Below are 17,556 nucleotides of genomic sequence, written 5' to 3' on the forward strand. Positions count from 1 at the left end.
CTTGCCCTGCCCAAAGGTTACGAGATTGGTATCACCCGAACGATTGTAGGGTTCCTGTGTGCTGGTATCCTTGGCCAGCCGCTTGAAGAAGGCTCGTAGCATCGGTAGCGAGCCAGCAATGATGCCTAGGCCGCATTCGACAATAGTCCAGAGGACTATGTTACCTGCGTGGTCTACAGTAAGATAGCCGGACTGTCAGTGTGCTGCCTCGAACAAGTGGTAGGAGACTACTCGGGGTAGGCGATGATCCTTACACAGAACGTCACTGGCTTTCATGTACGCATTCGTGAAAGGGACTCGGATGATGCTCGCGATACCAGCCCTGTCACCAAGGTAATTAGTCAAAAGCCTTTTGTGTGCAAACTCTTCCATATGACAGAGTTCTCGAGGCATCAAGCTTACAAGAGACCCAATCCCAGAATAAGCCGCACGTAGAACTTGAGTCGGGAACGCATCTGCACATGCCGAAGCAGAAAGAACGGAATTGCCGCAACGTTGAAGTCGGTGATGACGTTGGCGACGGAGGCCCCGTACGAGAGCGCGGTGGCTACGATGGGTGGCCAGCAGGTGCCCGGTATCCTCTTATCCCAATACTTATCGAGGGGGTGACACTGGTTCAGGATGACGATTAGGCCAGAACCGCTCATCAAGAAGGAGAGACCTATCAATCCTCGCAGGATCCACAGGTAGACCTTTTGGTTCGTAATGCGCATGAGGGTGATGCAGATGCTGGATTTGATGAAGCACAAGCTGCCGGCGTAGAAAGCTTGCCAGATCAATAGTGTCTAGTTGCCGTTGACGAAATAGTGTTAGCAACTCTAGATCAACTAGTATGTATCAAGTAGGTCTGCGCAATGCCGTCATGGCGTACCTTGTAGCCCTCAATGCTCGTCGCCCGATTCATTGTCTCTCGCAATACCGGTAAAAGACCCGTAAATCGCAACAGCGGATTGGCCCAAGTTAACAGACTAAACAGACAGTCTCGCAGTTAGCCTCTTTCCGCCAACAGGAGTATGGTCTACCTACGAATCCTGTCAACATGGCCCAGTCGTCGGAACCGATTTTGTTCGTCTTGAATCGAATGAACATGCGCATGGCCATAAAGATAGTTGTCAGAATCGCCAACGTGACGGTAGTGACCAAAAGACCCAGCGCGAGCCCCTGAGGCTCGATGGCCTGCCACGTATCGTCTCCGGCCGCACTCGACATAACGCTTCCGCTCCATCGATTCCGTGGTAGTTGAGACGGGATCAAAGGCGATTTTCTAGGACGAGTCTCAAGAAGGAGTTGAATCAGTTTCTACATTCTGTAAAGACTATTACGAGTAGTAAAGAGAAATCCGAAGAAAATGTACAGACAGCAAACCTTGCCACTGGAGCAGAGGTCATGACCGTGGTCACTCATGGCTGGGACCAAAATTCTTCAACGTAACTTGGCCCCTGACATCCCTGGTCTGAACTTGAAGGAGCGTGTTCCCATGTGCGTTTGCCTGATTCAGCTGCAGCTGCGAAGCGCGTCAGGTACGAATACCTCAAGCTAGGATCAATTCCAGAAAGTCTGTTGGAGAATTAGACGGATTGGAACCCACGGCATATGCATCAGTGTGGGATGTTGGTTGTGTGATAGGATGCGGTGGCTGACAGGGGCCCTGGACATGTGGCATGGGGATGGGAGACGTCAAAGCGAAAGGTTCCATATAGAAACCCAACACCAACAGCATCTTGGCAACAGGGAGCGAGGGGGACTCCGCCTGTAGATAGGACTCTTCTTCGTTCTAGGATGTAATGCTTTCTGGCTTTCAGTCAAGGTGCTGAAGGTTAATGGTACTGTTAACTAAAAGGTTGTGGGATGTGGGTATTTGTCCAAGTTCCATGATAGTGATCGTTTTCGACCTCGGACTATCTACCACGCACAAGTTATACGGGGTGGAGTAGGCATTCGAAGTCCAACAGGATGGATACCCGGCCCGCGGATGGCCTGACCCAACACCCGCCCGCATTACCCCCGTTTGACAGCTGGACCTAGGATGGATGCAGGAACGCGGGGTCAAATCAAGTTGTCGTCTTGAAGATAACTAGAGTCGGGGCCCTGGTCGTTGACCGCCCATCCTTCTGAAAAGTCCGTCCGTCTTGACCTTCCTTAGCATATCTGGAAAAGAGCCCTGGGACGAAGATCGTCATCCTATAAGACCATCCGGCAACGGTTTTGATGTTACCTAGCAAGTCATGTAATTGATCCCCCTTTCTTCCTGTTCTTTGAACCAAACCAGTATCCGAAGAACATATCGTTGTGCATTTCCGATTCATCAACAGACGGAAGCGAGTCAGATCCGCACCTAGAATCTATACCATCAAGCTCGCACTTTGACGACTTAACATGACTATCGAATACGAGGTCAAGGGAAAGGTAGCCCTGGTTACAGGAGCCGGATCTGGTACGCAGTCTCCATTTCTACCTAACTTGCAGTGACGATACATATTGATCACCGGCTTACACTGAATCCTTAATCTTCTATGTAGGCATCGGTCTAGCCATCACCCAGCGCCTCCTCAACGAAGGCTGCTCCGTAATGATCGCTGACCTCGCCCTACGCCCCGAAGCCGAGACCACCATCGCAAACTTCGCTCACCCTTCCCCTTCCCCAGACAAATCCTCGGCCGCCTTCCATAAAACAGACACGACAAACTGGGCCCAGCTCAAATCCCTTTGGGCCGCAACCCTCGCGACATTCGGCCGCGTCGACATCGTCGTCAACAACGCCGGCATCTTCGAGCCGCCTTGGTCGTCGTTCTGGAACCCACCCGGCGTCTCACCCGAATCAAAGGACGATGCGGACGCCGAAGTAGGGTCGTACCACATCTTCAACGTCAATACCATCGGCCCGATCCGCCTGGCGCAGATCGCTATCGACTACTGGCTGCAGAACCGCGAGGTGAAGGGAAATCTGCTCTGGGTGTCGAGTATGGGCGGCTACATCCACTCCATCCAGACGCCATTCTACTTTGCGAGCAAGGCGGCTGTTTTGAGCGTCGTCAAGTCTCTTCAAGGGTTGAAGAAGTTGGTGGGGATTAGGAACTCTGTCATCTGTCCTGGACCTACGAGGGTACGATGAGCACCTTCAAGCCTGTTCAAATAACAACAGAAACTAACCTAATCGCAGACACCCCTCTTTGACCAAGAATTCTGCCGCGATCGCCTGCCAGCTGAAGACCTCGCCCTATCGTCCGAGGGCCTCGCCAATGCAATGTTCTCGCTGTTGACGGAGGAGCAATACGGCAACGGCAACGTGCTCGAGATCATGATGGTCGGCAGCAAGGAGGAGCCCAAGATCCATACCAAGGAGGTGCAATTGGAGGCTCTGTACCCGACGGCTAGCCCTATGGGCGCAGGCACCAAGGCCATGGAGGCGGAGCTCAACTTCATGGGCATGATTGCAGAGAAGGGCATGCGGTCTAGTAATTAGGTCAAAGATAGTGGTATAGGCTAATTGGATGAGAGTTGAAACCTGTAGATGTGCGAAGGAGACCTAAAGGGGCCGGTCTTTTCACAGAAAGTACGGATAGGGTACGGAGTACTTCATAGAGAATGATGTGATTGACGCGACTCCCTGGTACCCCTCGCTTAGAGCGTTCTTGGGTTTCCCCTTGCTCCTTGACCCTCGCTACTCGGACTTTATGGGTACAAGTTCACAGTAACCCGTGACCCCAGCCCGTTTGACGCTTCCAAGTTCCGGGGAGTTTACGGCAGGCTGCTCTTTCCTCCTACTCGAGCAAGGCCCCTTGCCCTCCGGTGGATATGCCACGATTCAGGGTGCGGACGGAATGTGAACCGGTTCTTATCATGATCAGTGATCCAGACAGGCCCTGGCAACGTCAAAATTGGAAGCCAAGGCTTTCCATTTCCATATTAGGCTATTCCTGACACTGAAGAATCGTGATATTTGATGTAATCACCACGCCAGGATGATTTAAACATGTCTAGAGAATCAGAGGTGCGGCAATATCAGTAAAGTCGAACTTGATTCATCGCTACAACACATTAAGGTATCTAAGTACTAAAGAAAGTGAAACAAGCAGCTGGCTACAAGACAGGATCATATCAGAGAAACCCCAATTCCAACGATCCCCAGCCATAGTCCATGGCCGACTCATCGTTCCCCACCGCCGCCGAATGCCGCGTAGGCCCCGTGGGCGAAAACGCAGTCTGGCCCCTAAACCCCGCCGGCGCCGAAGGCTGCCCTCCACAGTCGTCTGAGAACTCATGAAAGGCATAACACGTCGACCGGCCGAGGACCTCCTGCATCAGCGCGACTAGCCGTGTGATGAGCGGCCGCACCATAGCCTGGTACGATTCCCTAGACGAGAACTGGCCACCGCCGCCGCCGCCACCGTACACGTTGTTGTTCCCGGGAAAGTGCAGCGTCGTGTACCCGTTGTTAGGCACGCCAGAGATGAGCCCCATGAACTGCCGAAAGACCTGGGCTGCCTGGCGCGCCTGGTTCCAGCCCTCGGGGAAGGCCTCAAGGATGCTGACGATGACGGCGACCTCGTCGCGCGCCGAGAAGGAGGTGCATTCTGCGGCGCAGGCAATGAAGCTGTGGATCAGGACCAGACCGACGGGGAAGAGGCGGCATAGCGTGACGCGGTTCAGGGGTAACTGGCGTTGCTGGAGGAGGACCGAGGTCGACTGGAGGTGTTTCTGGGCGAAGCGCAGCAGCTCGACGGCGGAGACGATGGAGCCGCACGAGTTAAAATGGCAGGGGTAGTGGAGGAGGAGGAGGAGATGGTAATACCGCGCGCTGAGCCAGGTGACTGAGTTGTGGATGGGGACGTTGTCTGGTTCCAGGGGTGAGACGAGACACCCGTTGCTGTACCAATTCTCGATCTCGGAGCGGATGTTCTGCACAATGGCGCGCCTGTCTGCTTGCGAGAGCGCGGCGACCTCTGATTGTTTGCGGGTGTGGATCTGTTTGAGAATGCGGTCTTCGAGCTGCCTGAGCTGGATGACGTGGCGGTTTGTCTGGAGAATGGAGGCGAAGTGTTGACGGTCTGGAGAGGCGAACTCTTCGATTGTGAGGCCTGGTAGCGGGACGTCTACGTTTTCGTCGATGAGGGCTACAGGGAGACCCAGAGAGATGGCCATCATCCGGTCCAGGACGTAGATGCTCCAGAATAGGCGGTGGCGGAGTTCAATGTCCATGGCCGAAAGGTTCTTATCCTTGGAGGATCTCCTGCTCAGGCCGAGGAGCATGGCTTGCCGGGAGACGATGCCTGCTATAGACCACGTTGAGATGCCCTTTGGGTCGAAGAGTGAATACAGTGCCACTAGGACGAGGATTTGGATCGACTCAAGGTCCTCTCTTACGAGACACTCCTGGATGATGTCGGCGTAGGCCACGTCGAACTTGGAGGCCGTGTCGTTGGGAATTTGGCCGGCGCGCTGTAGGGTGGTGCACCCAATCGCCATGATGAGATAGAGTAGAGTAGAGTCGGCATCCCTGCGCCGCTTGGACGATTCGCCTAGTGACTCGAGGTCTCGCAGGACCTTTGTCCTGTTGACGAATGGGTACGCCCGGTTGACGTTGCGGAAGTAGGCGTCTACGAACCTACGAGCAATGGCGTCGCGGGGCAAGCTCGATGACGTGAAGCCTTCTCCGTCGCGTAGACTCTCAATGCCAAGAATCCTTCCAGGCTCCGGTGCGGGCTGAAGCAGAGCTCGCATGTGATCATTGCCCCTTGACGACGATGATTCCGACTCTACGTTGACCGCGATACTCCTCTGGTCAAAGAGGATCGGCCCCGATGTCCCAAGCGGTTGCTGGTGCACGGCGAAAGTATCCCGCGGTTCCCCACGATTACTCTCGGCACTGATAATAGACCCGGGCGTGGCCCCATTCGCGGCCGGCGTAGCTGGAAGAATCTCCATCGGCTGGCCCACGACTGTGGTTGTCGTGGTAGCAGCCGGCGAGGATCCCAAGACGGAGGCGATATCCGTGCCTGTATCAAGGGTCTCTACGCCAGGGGCACCGGGGACGGGGAGGTTCTCGTTGATGAAGCGTGAGAGCCATTCTATCCGGGCGCGCAGATGGTGCGTCTGGGCAGCGGTGGAGGCGGCGGGCGTGGAGAAGGAGCACTTATGTCCCGCGTTGGCGCAGAGGGTGCAAATGGGAAAAGTGCGGCTACATTTCTTCTTGAAGCTGCGGCAGCGGTCGCAGGCGGGGATGTCGCGGGCGACCTTTGGCGACGATGCTGAGATGGATGACGGCACCGCCGCCGCCGCCGCCGCTGCTGATACTGCTACGGAAGCGGAGATGTTGGCGGCACTAGGAATTGCGGTTGGACTTTGACCCGTCAGCGCCGGTGAGATTGGACCTGAAGACGGCGGCGCTGGGGCCGAGCCCGAGACTGACGCCGCGATGGCTGCTGCTGACGATGAGACATCGGGGGCGGTATCCGGAGGCCCCGAGTAGGCTGCTGAGGACGGTGTCTGGGGCGGCAGTGGAGGGCGTACGGCGGGAGGAGAAGCCGAGCGACGCAGGGCTGACGAGGATGGGGATGTCTGTCGGACGCGAAAGCGATGAATGTTCGATCTGATATGTTCGGGCGACATTGCGACGGTGCGGGAATGCCAAATGGGATGGGGGGACTGGGCGACGGCGAGACGCCGACTGAACGCCCGTTTCGTGTCGGGGCTGTCGGGGACTTTGGGGGCGTTTCTTCGCTGGACACGTCGCATACACAACCGGTTGGTCGGCTGGGAGTGGGATTGGGATGGGGGATCCTTTTTCGAACAGAAGCGAGACTGGAACTGAGTCGGGAACCTCTCCGCTTGTTGTCACCTTGGTTTACTTTTTCAATGGATCGTCATCTGCAGGGCAGAGGCAGAGAGTTCTTCAGCGGCTGTGCGGTTCCATGGCTACGGGTCTCGTAGTATGATGGCGATCTTTTGTTGAGTGATAATCATTCTTTGCAAAGAAAAGAAGAGTGAAAATTCTCTTCTCTCCCCTCCCCAGCGTCGCAACGAGGCTGTCCTACCTTAGCACACACTACAGATACACGTACACACTATCTCTGCTTCTGCCCAGGTCACTCTCCGCGCAGATCCGATAGTAATCCAGTCACTGAGCCTGGGGCTAAGACTGGGAGGCCTTGAACCGGCCGGCAATAGAGAGGCCAGGAGTACAGTACAAAAGTACCCGAGTACCAGACAGTTGCCGATGGTGGAAGACCACGACTCAAGCGGGCCCAGAGCACGCCGTTACCACGGCCTGTTCAGGGGCGACGAATAAGAAGCCTCCCTGTAGCGATTATTCTGGTTTAGTCGGCCCAGTTTGGCCCCGCTGTCGGGGATGCGTCATTCGGAGTTAATATTTCCTAATGATTTTGTCTTCGTGTTGAGGGGGGGAGAGAAGGGAGAGTGAAAGATAAGGGGCCGGCCGGCAGTTGGGGTTGTGCTGCTATATTGTCAAAGTCGGCAACTGAGAATTTCAACTGAAGCATCAACTACTTGAAAGCAAAGACAGTTGGACATAGAAACTGGAGAAACAGTAGCTAGATAACTATGGCTTGCATGAGAAACAAATGTTCATCCCAAGAACGCTCTAGAACGCTTGTGATCTCCCCCCACCCGCCCAACACAGCCCCCGACTCGCACAAACACCTACCGAGCCTGGCGCTGGCGCTGACGTGGTCGGGCCAAGTCCGACTCGTGTTGGCAGTCATTCCTTTTGCTGCGACTCAGTGGGCCGTTCGTCCGACCAGCAGAAGCATATCGCCGAACCAAGGTTCGCCTGTAGTCTCTGTACGGATACTCTCGTCAGAAATCTGAAGACCCAAGAATGTAAATCGGCTGATGCTCATGCGGAGCATAAAGCACAAATCGCTCAGAGTTGCTCGTCACTCTTTCCATAAAGCCGAGTCTTCTTTTCGTGGTCATCGTCCGAGGGTTTCATCAGTGGTGCTGCACAGATACCCCTCCATACTATCGCTTTCTCGCTTCTCTGCAACCCCTCCTCGCGTCCAGACCCGGCCTGACTCCGCCGCCATCATGTCGTCCATGTACCTGGAAGACAAGCTCAACATTGATCGGGTCGCCGTCATCGGCGCCGGGCCGTGCGGTCTGGCTGCTGCAAAGTAAGCCCGCCGATCCGGCCCCAGCCGACGAATCTAACAACTTTATACTTACTTGATTTACTTGTGCCTTATCAGATACCTGCTAGCGGAGAAGAAGTTCTCCAAGGTCCAAATATTTGAGCAGAGAGATACTGTTGGTGGCGTCTGGACATACAGCCCCTTGAACGTCATTGATGGCGACTTTAGCATTCCCAGAACACAGCCAACCAAGAACCCGGATACGGCCATCGCAGTCGAGGGACACGATGCCAAGCAATTCGTCTCTCCCGTGTACGACTACTTGGAGACAAACATCCCCCACACCCTCATGAACTATTCGGATAAAAAGTTCCCCTCGGACGCCTCACTTTTCCCTCCCCATCAAACAGTGAAGAAGTATCTGGAAAACTATGCCGATGAGCTGAAGCCCATCATCTCTCTGTCGACGCAAATCCTCTCAGTCAGAAAGTCCACGAGCGGCAGTGAGGTCTATTGGGAGATTGAGAGCCTGGACCTGAAGACAAATGAGACGAGCAAAGCGCAGTTCGACGCTGTCTTCGTAGCGAGCGGACACTACAACGACCCTTTCATCCCAGACATCCCTGGCCTCGCCGAGTTCGATATGGCACACCCAGGCTCCATCTCACACTCAAAGTTTTACAGAAATGCCGCACAGTACGAGGGGAAAGTGAGATGAACCATGAGTGTAACCCCTTACCCTATTCATGCATAGCCACTTACACCATCATAGAAAGTCATCATCGTCGGCAACTCAGCCTCGGGCATCGACCTAAGCGCCCAAATCTCAACAGTCTGCGCCCTCCCCATCATCGTCTCCGAAAAGACCGTACCCAACACCCCCGCAGAAGACCGTTCGTCCTGGGCAAGACCCGTCCCCGAGATCCTCGAATTCATCCCTGAGAACAGGCAAGTCCGCTTCGCCAACGGCGAGACCGAATCGGGTATCGATGGCGTCGTCTTCTGTACGGGCTACTTCTACAGCTTCCCCTTCCTCCGCGATCTCTCCCCTCCCGTAGTCACAGACGGCGCCTACGCGCGGAACTTGTACGAGCATCTCCTCTACATTGACGACCCGACACTCGCGTTCGCAGGTATCCCGCAGCGCATCGTGCCGTTCCCTGTATCGGAGGGTCAGGCGGCGTACGTTGCGCGCGCGTGGGCGGATCGTCTGCGTCTACCGAGTCGCGGCGAGATGAGAGAGTGGGAGGCGAAGATGCTGAAGGAAAAGGGGGAGAGTAAGATGCTACACAATTTGGCGTTCCCCAAAGATCTAGAGTACATCAACATGCTCCACGCGCGGAGCCTGGAAGCGGAGAAGAAGGAGGGTCTTGAAAATGAAGGAGTGGGAAAGATCCCGCCATACTGGGATGATGAGAAGCGATGGACGAGGGAGCGGTTTCCTTTGATCAAGATTGCGTCGAGGAAGTTAGGGGAGAGGAGGCATGAGGTCGCGACGTTGGAGGAGCTTGGGTTTGATTACAAGGCCTGGAAAGCTGGGCTCGACGACGAGGGAAAGTTGTTGTGAGGGATGCCACTCTAGACCGTAACGACTTTGATGTCAAAGAGGAGTAGACTTCACGTTCGATGGGCTTAAACGAAAGATTTAGACTAGATGCCTTACGATAGACCGTGCCTAGACACGGGCTGGAAAGAGACTGCTTTAGACGGAGCATACCAGAGAGTGCTATCTCGTGTATTCCAAGTCAGTTTTTCTCAACTCTAGGGATTGCTTGAGACTGTTTGCTCTCGACATCTGACAGTCGATGCATTCGATGCATGTACCAAGCCAGAAAGAAACTCGACTTTCGGAAAGGCCCAAAGAGGTAGTTAATCATTCCTACAACGCTACAAGCTTACGAACTTCAGCCTAGACTCGTGAACACAAAGCTGACAAATTGGCCTCCATCCCAACTACTTCTGCTGGTCCCGCACGCCACGAGCGCTCGGAGTTCCGAACTGCGCGGGACTGATGCAGCGTTCCAGAGCGGGGAAGCTGGAGAAGTTTATTTTTACGTCATCTTCACCTATGGAAGCACGTCTGCTCCCCTTCACGTGCTTCCTAATACTTAAAGCAGTCCACCTAGGCCGCTAATAGAAGACCCCTCATCACGCCACAGTACAATTTGAATCCCATCGGTTCAAGTTGTGTTAATACGTTATCATACTTATATGAGATCTGATATCGCCTGTCGATCAACTATCGAGGAACCCACGCCCCTTCTTACTCCAGAAAAATCACTTTACCACGAAGTAAATATGAGTGAAGAGGTACGGCTGCATGTCTTCAAAGATTCCGAAAACACGCATGCTAATGACTTCATTGCAGAAAGACCCCATCCGGTACCAGCCCGGAAAAGGCGGAAGCTTCGAGCGCACCGAAGCTCAATTCCGCAGCTTCATCTCGAAAGATACCCACTCCAACTTTCCAGCTGAGAAAGGTCGCTATGCACTTTACGTCAGCCCAGGGTGTCCATGGGTGAGTACTCAAACAGAACAAGAACTCACATGGTGATCAAGCGCTCGTCAAGTAAGGCCACCCGTGCTAATACAATGCAACCAGTGCCACCGGGTCATGATCGTCCGCGCTCTCAAGCGCCTAGAGGACGTCGTAGACCTCTACATCGCCGACATGGGCATGGGCAAGGAAGGCTGGCACTTCACAGACAGCCCCGAGGCAGCCAAATTCGGCGTCCTCCCACGCGACCCCGTCTACGGTTTCATGACGATCAAGGAGCTCTACCTCAAAGCGAGTCCTGGCTACGACGGGCGCGTCACAGTGCCTGTTCTCTGGGATAAAAAGGCACATACGCTCGTCAGCAACGAATCTAGCGAGATTATCCGCATGCTCTACACTGAATTTGATCACCTCCTTCCCGAGGCGGATCGCGAGGGGAGTAGACCCGGTGGGGGCCTGTACCCTGAGGCGAAGCGTAAGGAGATTGATGAGATTAATGAGTGGGTGTATCACACTGTCAATAATGGTGTTTACAAGAGCGGGTTTGCGTTTACGCAGTCCGCTTACGAGGAGAACGTCGACGCCTTGTTCAAGTCCCTGGATCGCTTGGAGGATATCCTTATGAACCGGCCTTTTCTGACTGGCGATCACATTACTGAGGCTGATGTCCGCTTATTCCCGACGATTGCTCGGTTTGACGTCGCGTATGTCCCAATCTTCATGTGTAATCTGGGCACGATCCGGAACGATTACCCGAATCTGCACCTTTGGTTCAGAAGGTTGTACTGGGATCAGAGTGAAAGAACGCATGGCGCGTTCTTCAGTACGACGGATACGTGGGTTTCGAGGTTTAAGGAAGGGTATGGTGGTGCGAGGACGAGAGTGCTGGGGATTGCTGGGCCGCTTATCATTCCCAAGGGCCCCCGCGTTCTGGTTCACGAGCTTAAGGAGGAGGAGAAGCTGAAGGCATCGTAATTGTCTTGATTACAGAGACTGGACTTGAATAGACAATCAGGACTGTATAAGGTCAGCACGACTGCCAGGTTACGTGGATATTGCAGTGATTTCATCGTTTCTGCCGCATGTGTTCTCAGGCTGATCGCCATGTATCACTGCGGCTATCATATATCCCAGAAGCCTTTCAAATTTATCAGATTTCCCAGTAACTTGTGCAGGGTTGCGCGATTCCACCCTGAGTAAGGCTCTTCGGCATTTTAAAACTTTCCGAAATCTGCATCTGACTATGCCCGGGCAAAAGTCATGGCCAGCCAAGCCAAGCAGGCAGAATTCGTGGCTGCGGCGGTGCAAGTGAGGCGGGGGGCTGCGACCATCAGCACTCAGCGTTGGTTGGCGACAGGCTCATTGATCCTGGTGTCATAGTATGTTATAACGAATCGAATTGCGGAGCAAGACGAACAGCATTCAACATCGTCTGGCCACTTTTTGCCACTGCTAGACGTTGTCCAGCCTTCCGGGCAGAGCATTTCGCCCGATTTGAGGCCATGAGGCCATGAGGCCATTGATGGGACCTTCATCTAGGTCTACCAGGCTTTGACAGTCAACCTTGATAGTCTTCAAGTTTCTATACAAGAGCAGTAAGACGATTGAACTACAAGTGTGGCTATTGTGATTAAAAACGTAGATTCGCCATCTTTGACTAGCGCTGATTACCTTTCCGGCTGCAACCGCGAGAGTTGACACCGAAGTTAAGGAAAAAACCTGTATTCGACAAAGTTCTCAACCCTTTGCATCGTTCAAAGAGCATCAGATCACTATACAGTCTCAATGCCACCCCTTTTCAAAAGCGGCAATTCGATAGGCGCTCTCAACATCCTGAATGCCCTCGGAAGTCGAACATCTCACATGACCTTAATAACCCCGAATCACCATGTCAAACGAGAAATCGGCGACGATTACAGGAACAACATACGTCCAGGCCCAATCGCCGGCATCTCACTAGTTGCCATAGTATTTGTCTTTCTACTACTTATGGTATGGGGCAGGCTGAGAGCCAAGACTAGAGAGGAAGCCACTATGCATAGGTACAACGATTATGTTAGCAATGTCGTGGCTCTCGAAGAGCGGCGAGGGGACATCAGAAATGGCGGGCATGTCTATGGTCAAGGCCATTTTCCGGGGCCACAGTATAGCGAAGGCGAAGGGGACGGTAGCAGGCGTGCTCGGTGTATGAAGCCGCTTCCACTATACCCTGGTGAAGCTGGAAGATCCCAACAGCGTCCAGGGTTGTAATTAATGGGTTTTGATACACTGCGGCAAAGAAGTCCTCGACGAGATTCTTGATATTATGCATGTCGTTAGCCTCTGTGAGGTTCTCTTGTATCTGTGAAACCAAGTTTCAATGTTCAATTCAGTGAATATGATCACAACAAAACTAGTTGGAGATAAGCCATTCATTGCGTTTAAAACCTAGTAAAACGTTCGAGGCACAACTACAATCCCATTGTCTCGAACCGCAATCAAGATAACAGTTCTCTCAAAGATCACACGCAGTATCTAGGCGTTCTCTAAGCCCAACGACCCCTTCAGCGCCCGAGTCCAGGTCATCCAACCATTTCCGAACTCTATTCATAAAGAGTTCATCGTCGCATAGTGTAACAGCGAGCTCAAAATCTCTCTGATGATGGGTAGACTTGTGAATGGCCACCCACTCAGGCTGTAGCCTTTCCATTTCCGCGAGGAATACCCGACGCAACTGAGTAAGTTCATAGTGATCCAGATGTTCCCAGAAGAGCGCAGTCACTTCTCCGTTCTCTTCGTGCTGATAAATGCTCTGATTTGGCTCGACATCCCGTGGTTTGCTTTGTAGGAAGGGCGGATACTGGCAGGCCGTCCATAATCGTAGAGTTGAAACGCATTCCCAGTCAACCACAGCTGTGAGATTCCCTCCTTTATCAACCAAAATGTTGCGGCTATCCATGTTATCATGAAAGATGACTGTGGACTCGGTTCCGAGTCCGGTGGAAGGGAATGCATCTTTCAGATGGTTTCGAAGCCTTGTAATAAGAACCATAGCTGTCTCAAGAAACTCCACGTCATCATCTTCTTCATTTTCGTTTGTGTACTCCTCAGCTGACGTGCGATCGATCTCATCTTTTGCCTCGTCTTCCTTCGTTGTTGCTCAGATTCGGTTGTCATCCTTAGTCTTGTTCTCTCCAGGCCGGGAACGCTGGTCTGAATTCCGGAAGCGACGTAGGCGGATACTGCAATCGAGCTCTACAAAGTCCAGTCGAGCTGACATCCATTCTTTGCTGGACGCGAAAGGACCGCGGGAAAGTTTTGAGTGAGGATGCTCGCCGATGAAAGAATAGGATACCAATCTCTGAACAGTGAAGCTAGGGGCAGAAGATTTCTCAACCTCTGCGAATAGGTCATCATCTTGACCACACTGATCACAGTTCTCATGTGGCCGTTGTCCAGGAGAGTCAGCTGCCACAGAGATATGAGATAATGCAAAGGAAATTCCTGCTGCATCAAGCTTGGACGAAGTTGAAGTCTGGCTTGAGGGCAGGTTCGGGAAGATATTGCCGATGCCTCGCATTTGATGTTCGAAGGTTTCGGAGAAGAACAAAGCAAGGCGGCGAACAAGATGTTCCTTGGCTGAGTAGGGGATTTCTTTCCATACATCAGCCAGAGGCTCCCCCGGTATCTTGTTCATGATGATCCATTCGAACCCTATTGGATTGGCGCGATCGGCTATGTAAGCCAAGATACCCGGGACAGGTAGACTGGTTTTCTGGCGGACCCAAGCCAACGTGGCAATCTCACTCAGGGTTTTCAACCTTGGTTCGATAGGGAGTGTAACCCGTACCACGACCTCCTGACCCGCAGACTCGACGACGTAAAGCTTATTGAAGGTACCATCTGCCAGGAACTCGATGCGGCAAGGGCTTTGAACGCCGAGGGTACTCTTCACAGTTTCCAGGATGACTGCCATGTCCGGATTGATTGTCCATCGAGGCTCGAGATAGTCCAGGTTGTTCCGCACCCACCTGAGACCAGAGCGGTCCGGGGGTGTCGCCTTAGTTTCTGCTTCCATGAAGACTTTTGCACAGATCATGAGGGTAACTTGGGGAAAATCGTCGTGCTGCCATCCGTGGAATGGGCAACGAGCGGGGAATGGATGAGTGGGGAGTTGGGAGGAAGTGTGAGAAAATAGTGCGTCGATTCCTTCACAGCAGAGTTGATCCCCAGTGGACTAGGTGGGGATATTTTGATCATACGGTCAATTTCTTGAAAAGATCGAAACCTTTTGTGCTTAGCTTAATCCAGGAACAACGCAACTGTGTTTATTGGAATTGCCTTGTGCAGCCGCGCGCGCAAACCCTTTGGGGTGTAGTGACATTCGATATACTACTGAGCCCCTTTGCTTTTTGTCATTGAATTTTGGATAACTTACTCAAGTAGAGGGCTGATAACTAGACAAAGTCCCGCCCATATCCAGGCAAGCATGCATCTCCGAGGTTGTTAGGTGACGAAGAGATTACTGGGATGTCATACGACAATCAGTTCTCCCGGGAATGATAGCATAAAGTGGAGTCAATGATTCTTTCGGTCGGCAATTCTGACCAGTCATGAGCGACATCTCGTCTGTAGTCCCAAGTTGTAATCCGACGACAATCTGGACGCGGCATGTCACAATCGTGCTCGATCATCCTTAGTAGAAGAAATTGAAGTCGTTGCAAATCAGTCTTGTGCTGGCCAGCTGTGAGAACTCTATTTAAAGATGACCTTCCCGCCGCATGTTGAAGTAATGAGGTTGGCCCTGTTCAACAAGCGGCAGGCAGCATCAATCTATCTCAGTCTACCAAGCCAACATGAACATTCGCGTCCTTCCTATAACATCTCAATCCGTTCCCGACATGGCCACCATGACCCCAGAGATTGCCGTTGAGATGGAGAAAGCCATCAGCAATGGCAAAACCTTGTTGAGAGAGGTCGACTTAGACGTGAGTCGTCCCAATGACCGCCGTTTGAGTCCAACCAAGGAATGGAGGCACAACTATGACCGCAGATGGTGTACCCTAGCTGATTCTGGTTTCGAAATTGTAGATATTCCACCATCCTGAACTCAACTACGAAGAGTTCCACGCGCACGACGCCCTCGTCAAGGCACTGGAGAGGCTTGGCTTCAAAGTCGCCCCTCACGCATACGGCATTCCTACATCTCTGGAGACCGAATTCGGAGAAGGCGGCCGTCTGGTCGTCTTCAACGCCGAATACGACGCGCTCCCTGAAATCGGCCACGCATGCGGCCATAACCTCATCGCAACCGCATCCCTAGCGGGCTTCATCGCCACAGTCGCCGCCCTGAAGGCGTCCGGCAAACCTGGACGCGTGAGACTCCTGGGTACTCCGGCCGAGGAAGGCGGCTGTGGCAAGGGCATGCTCGTCGGCAAAGGAGCATATGACGGTGTCGCGGCCTGCGTGATGGCCCACCCGGCTCCCCTATTTGCCTACGGCAACGAAGGACAACAAGGCGACGTCTTTGTGAACCACGTCTCCGCCACCAGCTTCAGAATCAAGTTCAAGGGCAAGCCTGCGCACGCAGCTGTGTCGCCATGGGAGGGCGTGAATGCGCTTGACGCCGCTGTCCTCGGCTACAACGGCGTCAGCATGATGAGACAGCAGATGACGAAGGATTCCACCGTCCATGGCATTTTCACGGATGCCGGCGTCAAAAGCAACATCATTCCCGACTTTACTGCTGTCGATTACACCGTGCGTGCACCAACTATTGAACAGACCAAAGAGCTGCGGGACCGTGTCATTGCGAATTACCGGGCTGGCGCTATCGCCACGGGCTGCGAGATGCAGGTCGAGAATGATGTCTTCTACGCGCCCCTGCGCCCAAACAAGCAGCTCTCTCTAGTGTTTGCCGATGCTACGGCAGATTTGGGCATTCCCATGTGGTGTAATGTGGACACCAAGGATGTCATCTCCGGCGCCACCGATCAGGGGAATGTTGGCTGTGTCGTCCCTGTTATTCACCCCATCTACGGGATTGAGGCCAAGGAAGGACAGAACAATCATACTGCCGGGTTCACGGAAGCTGCTGGAGCCGAATCGGCACACGAGCGAGCTCTTGTTATTGCCAATGCTCTGGCAAGATCTGCATGGGCTGTGTTGACCGACGATGAGGTTGCGTCCAAGGTTCAACGGGAGTTTGAAGATACTGTAACGGAGAGGAGGTTGAAGATTTCTCTCGAGGAGGAAATGTCTCTCATTACGAAGGATTTCTCTAGGGCCAGCGCACCTGTCAGAAAGCTTTGCTCTTGTGGCAATAGGGTTTGAGCAAGAGTTGCTTGATAGCTAGGCCTGCAGATTAGAGTTCTGCTTACTGTCCTCCTTCAACAACACGGCGTAGCTACTATCACCAAGCTTTTGTAGCAACCAATCCCAATGGATCATGTCGTCGGTTTCTTTCGCCATTATGAACACTGCCCACTGATTTCTCCACATGAAAGGTCTATCTGGGCTCTGTGTAACCATCCGGAATATCATGCGGAGGAGATCGTCTTTAGCGACGGCAAGATCTCGTTGGAGTGATTCGGATGGTGAAGAGGAAGCCATGGTACTTAGGACACAGACTAGCACAGCATGGAAGTGGGCCACGATGTTGTAGGATGTTGTGATCAACTTTGCGTCAGCTGGATTTGGGGCTTCTGCCAAGCGGAATATGGTCGAATGTTCCTGTTCAGCCCCCCGGGGGGAAGATGACCGAAAGTCAGCCAGTGTTATCGCTCGGGCCGGCGTGTGTTCTACAAGATGTAAAGTGAAGTTCAGGAAAGACTATTGTCTTACCTCTCGTAGGCGATGCAGCGTGGTCACTATGCCTTTCAGCTTGTCTACATCATCGCCGGATGATGCTCGGAGTCGATGCAGTCGGTCAAGGCAGACGTTTGCGAAAAAGTGAAATTCCAGCGGCTTCGACCGCTCCACGTCATCCAT

General features: G+C 53.2%; 7 protein-coding genes across 7 annotated transcripts; 4 read left to right on the top strand and 3 right to left on the bottom strand.

Moving 5' to 3' along the window:
* Positions 1-398: 398 nt before the first annotated feature.
* Positions 399-1,209, bottom strand: BDP81DRAFT_399468 (uncharacterized protein; the record flags this gene model as incomplete). The annotated part of the gene is made up of 2 exons (XM_060588579.1): positions 399-785; positions 1,027-1,209. 2 exons carry the CDS (start codon positions 1,207-1,209, stop codon positions 399-401), a joined length of 570 nt encoding a protein of 189 aa, XP_060439465.1.
* Positions 1,210-2,210: 1,001 nt separating this feature from the next.
* BDP81DRAFT_475719 (uncharacterized protein) lies at positions 2,211-3,463 on the top strand (the record flags this gene model as incomplete). Its single annotated transcript, XM_060594748.1, has 3 exons — positions 2,211-2,434; positions 2,520-3,103; positions 3,161-3,463. The coding sequence occupies exons 1-3, from the start codon at positions 2,377-2,379 to the stop codon at positions 3,461-3,463; spliced, it is 945 nt and encodes a 314-aa protein (XP_060439466.1). The 5' UTR covers positions 2,211-2,376.
* Positions 3,464-3,867: 404 nt separating this feature from the next.
* On the bottom strand, positions 3,868-6,187 carry BDP81DRAFT_439644 (fungal-specific transcription factor domain-containing protein). Its single transcript, XM_060591424.1, has one exon. It carries the CDS (start codon positions 5,923-5,925, stop codon positions 4,099-4,101), a length of 1,827 nt encoding a protein of 608 aa, XP_060439467.1. The 5' UTR covers positions 5,926-6,187; the 3' UTR covers positions 3,868-4,098.
* A 1,447-nt stretch (positions 6,188-7,634) lies between these two features.
* On the top strand, positions 7,635-9,970 carry BDP81DRAFT_439647 (thiol-specific monooxygenase). The gene is made up of 3 exons (XM_060591425.1): positions 7,635-8,132; positions 8,208-8,799; positions 8,863-9,970. The coding sequence occupies exons 1-3, from the start codon at positions 7,852-7,854 to the stop codon at positions 9,655-9,657; spliced, it is 1,668 nt and encodes a 555-aa protein (XP_060439468.1). The 5' UTR covers positions 7,635-7,851; the 3' UTR covers positions 9,658-9,970.
* A 418-nt stretch (positions 9,971-10,388) lies between these two features.
* Positions 10,389-11,562, top strand: BDP81DRAFT_454566 (glutathione S-transferase; the record flags this gene model as incomplete). Its single annotated transcript, XM_060592963.1, has 3 exons — positions 10,389-10,400; positions 10,459-10,608; positions 10,693-11,562. 3 exons carry the CDS (start codon positions 10,389-10,391, stop codon positions 11,560-11,562), a joined length of 1,032 nt encoding a protein of 343 aa, XP_060439469.1.
* A 1,452-nt stretch (positions 11,563-13,014) lies between these two features.
* On the bottom strand, positions 13,015-14,566 carry BDP81DRAFT_359238 (kinase-like domain-containing protein). Its single transcript, XM_060586375.1, has 3 exons — positions 14,091-14,566; positions 13,810-13,940; positions 13,015-13,677 (listed from the first exon to the last, which is right to left on the bottom strand). The coding sequence occupies exons 1-3, from the start codon at positions 14,540-14,542 to the stop codon at positions 13,082-13,084; spliced, it is 1,179 nt and encodes a 392-aa protein (XP_060439470.1). The 5' UTR covers positions 14,543-14,566; the 3' UTR covers positions 13,015-13,081.
* An 856-nt stretch (positions 14,567-15,422) lies between these two features.
* Positions 15,423-17,023, top strand: BDP81DRAFT_475723 (uncharacterized protein; the record flags this gene model as incomplete). Its single annotated transcript, XM_060594749.1, has 2 exons — positions 15,423-15,554; positions 15,658-17,023. The coding sequence occupies 2 exons, from the start codon at positions 15,423-15,425 to the stop codon at positions 16,897-16,899; spliced, it is 1,374 nt and encodes a 457-aa protein (XP_060439471.1). The 3' UTR covers positions 16,900-17,023.
* Positions 17,024-17,556: the final 533 nt, after the last annotated feature.

The sequence above is a fragment of the Colletotrichum phormii genome (genome assembly GCF_030913505.1).
Source record: "Colletotrichum phormii strain CBS 102054 chromosome Unknown BDP81scaffold_29, whole genome shotgun sequence".
In the NCBI taxonomy this organism is placed as follows: domain Eukaryota; kingdom Fungi; phylum Ascomycota; class Sordariomycetes; order Glomerellales; family Glomerellaceae; genus Colletotrichum; species Colletotrichum phormii.

Excerpts from the sequence above, each read along its gene's own strand:
- BDP81DRAFT_439647 (XM_060591425.1), top strand. The coding sequence starts at position 7,852 with ATGCTCATGCGGAGCATAAAGCACAAATCGCTCAGAGTTGCTCGTCAC. Across the intron at positions 8,133-8,207 it reads TGCGGTCTGGCTGCTGCAAA|ATACCTGCTAGCGGAGAAGA; the intron begins GTAAGCCCGCCG and ends GTGCCTTATCAG. Across the intron at positions 8,800-8,862 it reads CCGCACAGTACGAGGGGAAA|AAAGTCATCATCGTCGGCAA; the intron begins GTGAGATGAACC and ends ACACCATCATAG.
- BDP81DRAFT_359238 (XM_060586375.1), bottom strand. The coding sequence starts at position 14,542 with ATGGCAGTCATCCTGGAAACTGTGAAGAGTACCCTCGGCGTTCAAAGC. Across the intron at positions 13,941-14,090 it reads TCAAGCCAGACTTCAACTTC|CTTCACTGTTCAGAGATTGG; the intron begins GTCCAAGCTTGA and ends TTCTGCCCCTAG. Across the intron at positions 13,678-13,809 it reads CTTTGTAGAGCTCGATTGCA|CTGAGGAGTACACAAACGAA; the intron begins GTATCCGCCTAC and ends ATCGCACGTCAG.
- BDP81DRAFT_439644 (XM_060591424.1), bottom strand. The coding sequence starts at position 5,925 with ATGGAGATTCTTCCAGCTACGCCGGCCGCGAATGGGGCCACGCCCGGG.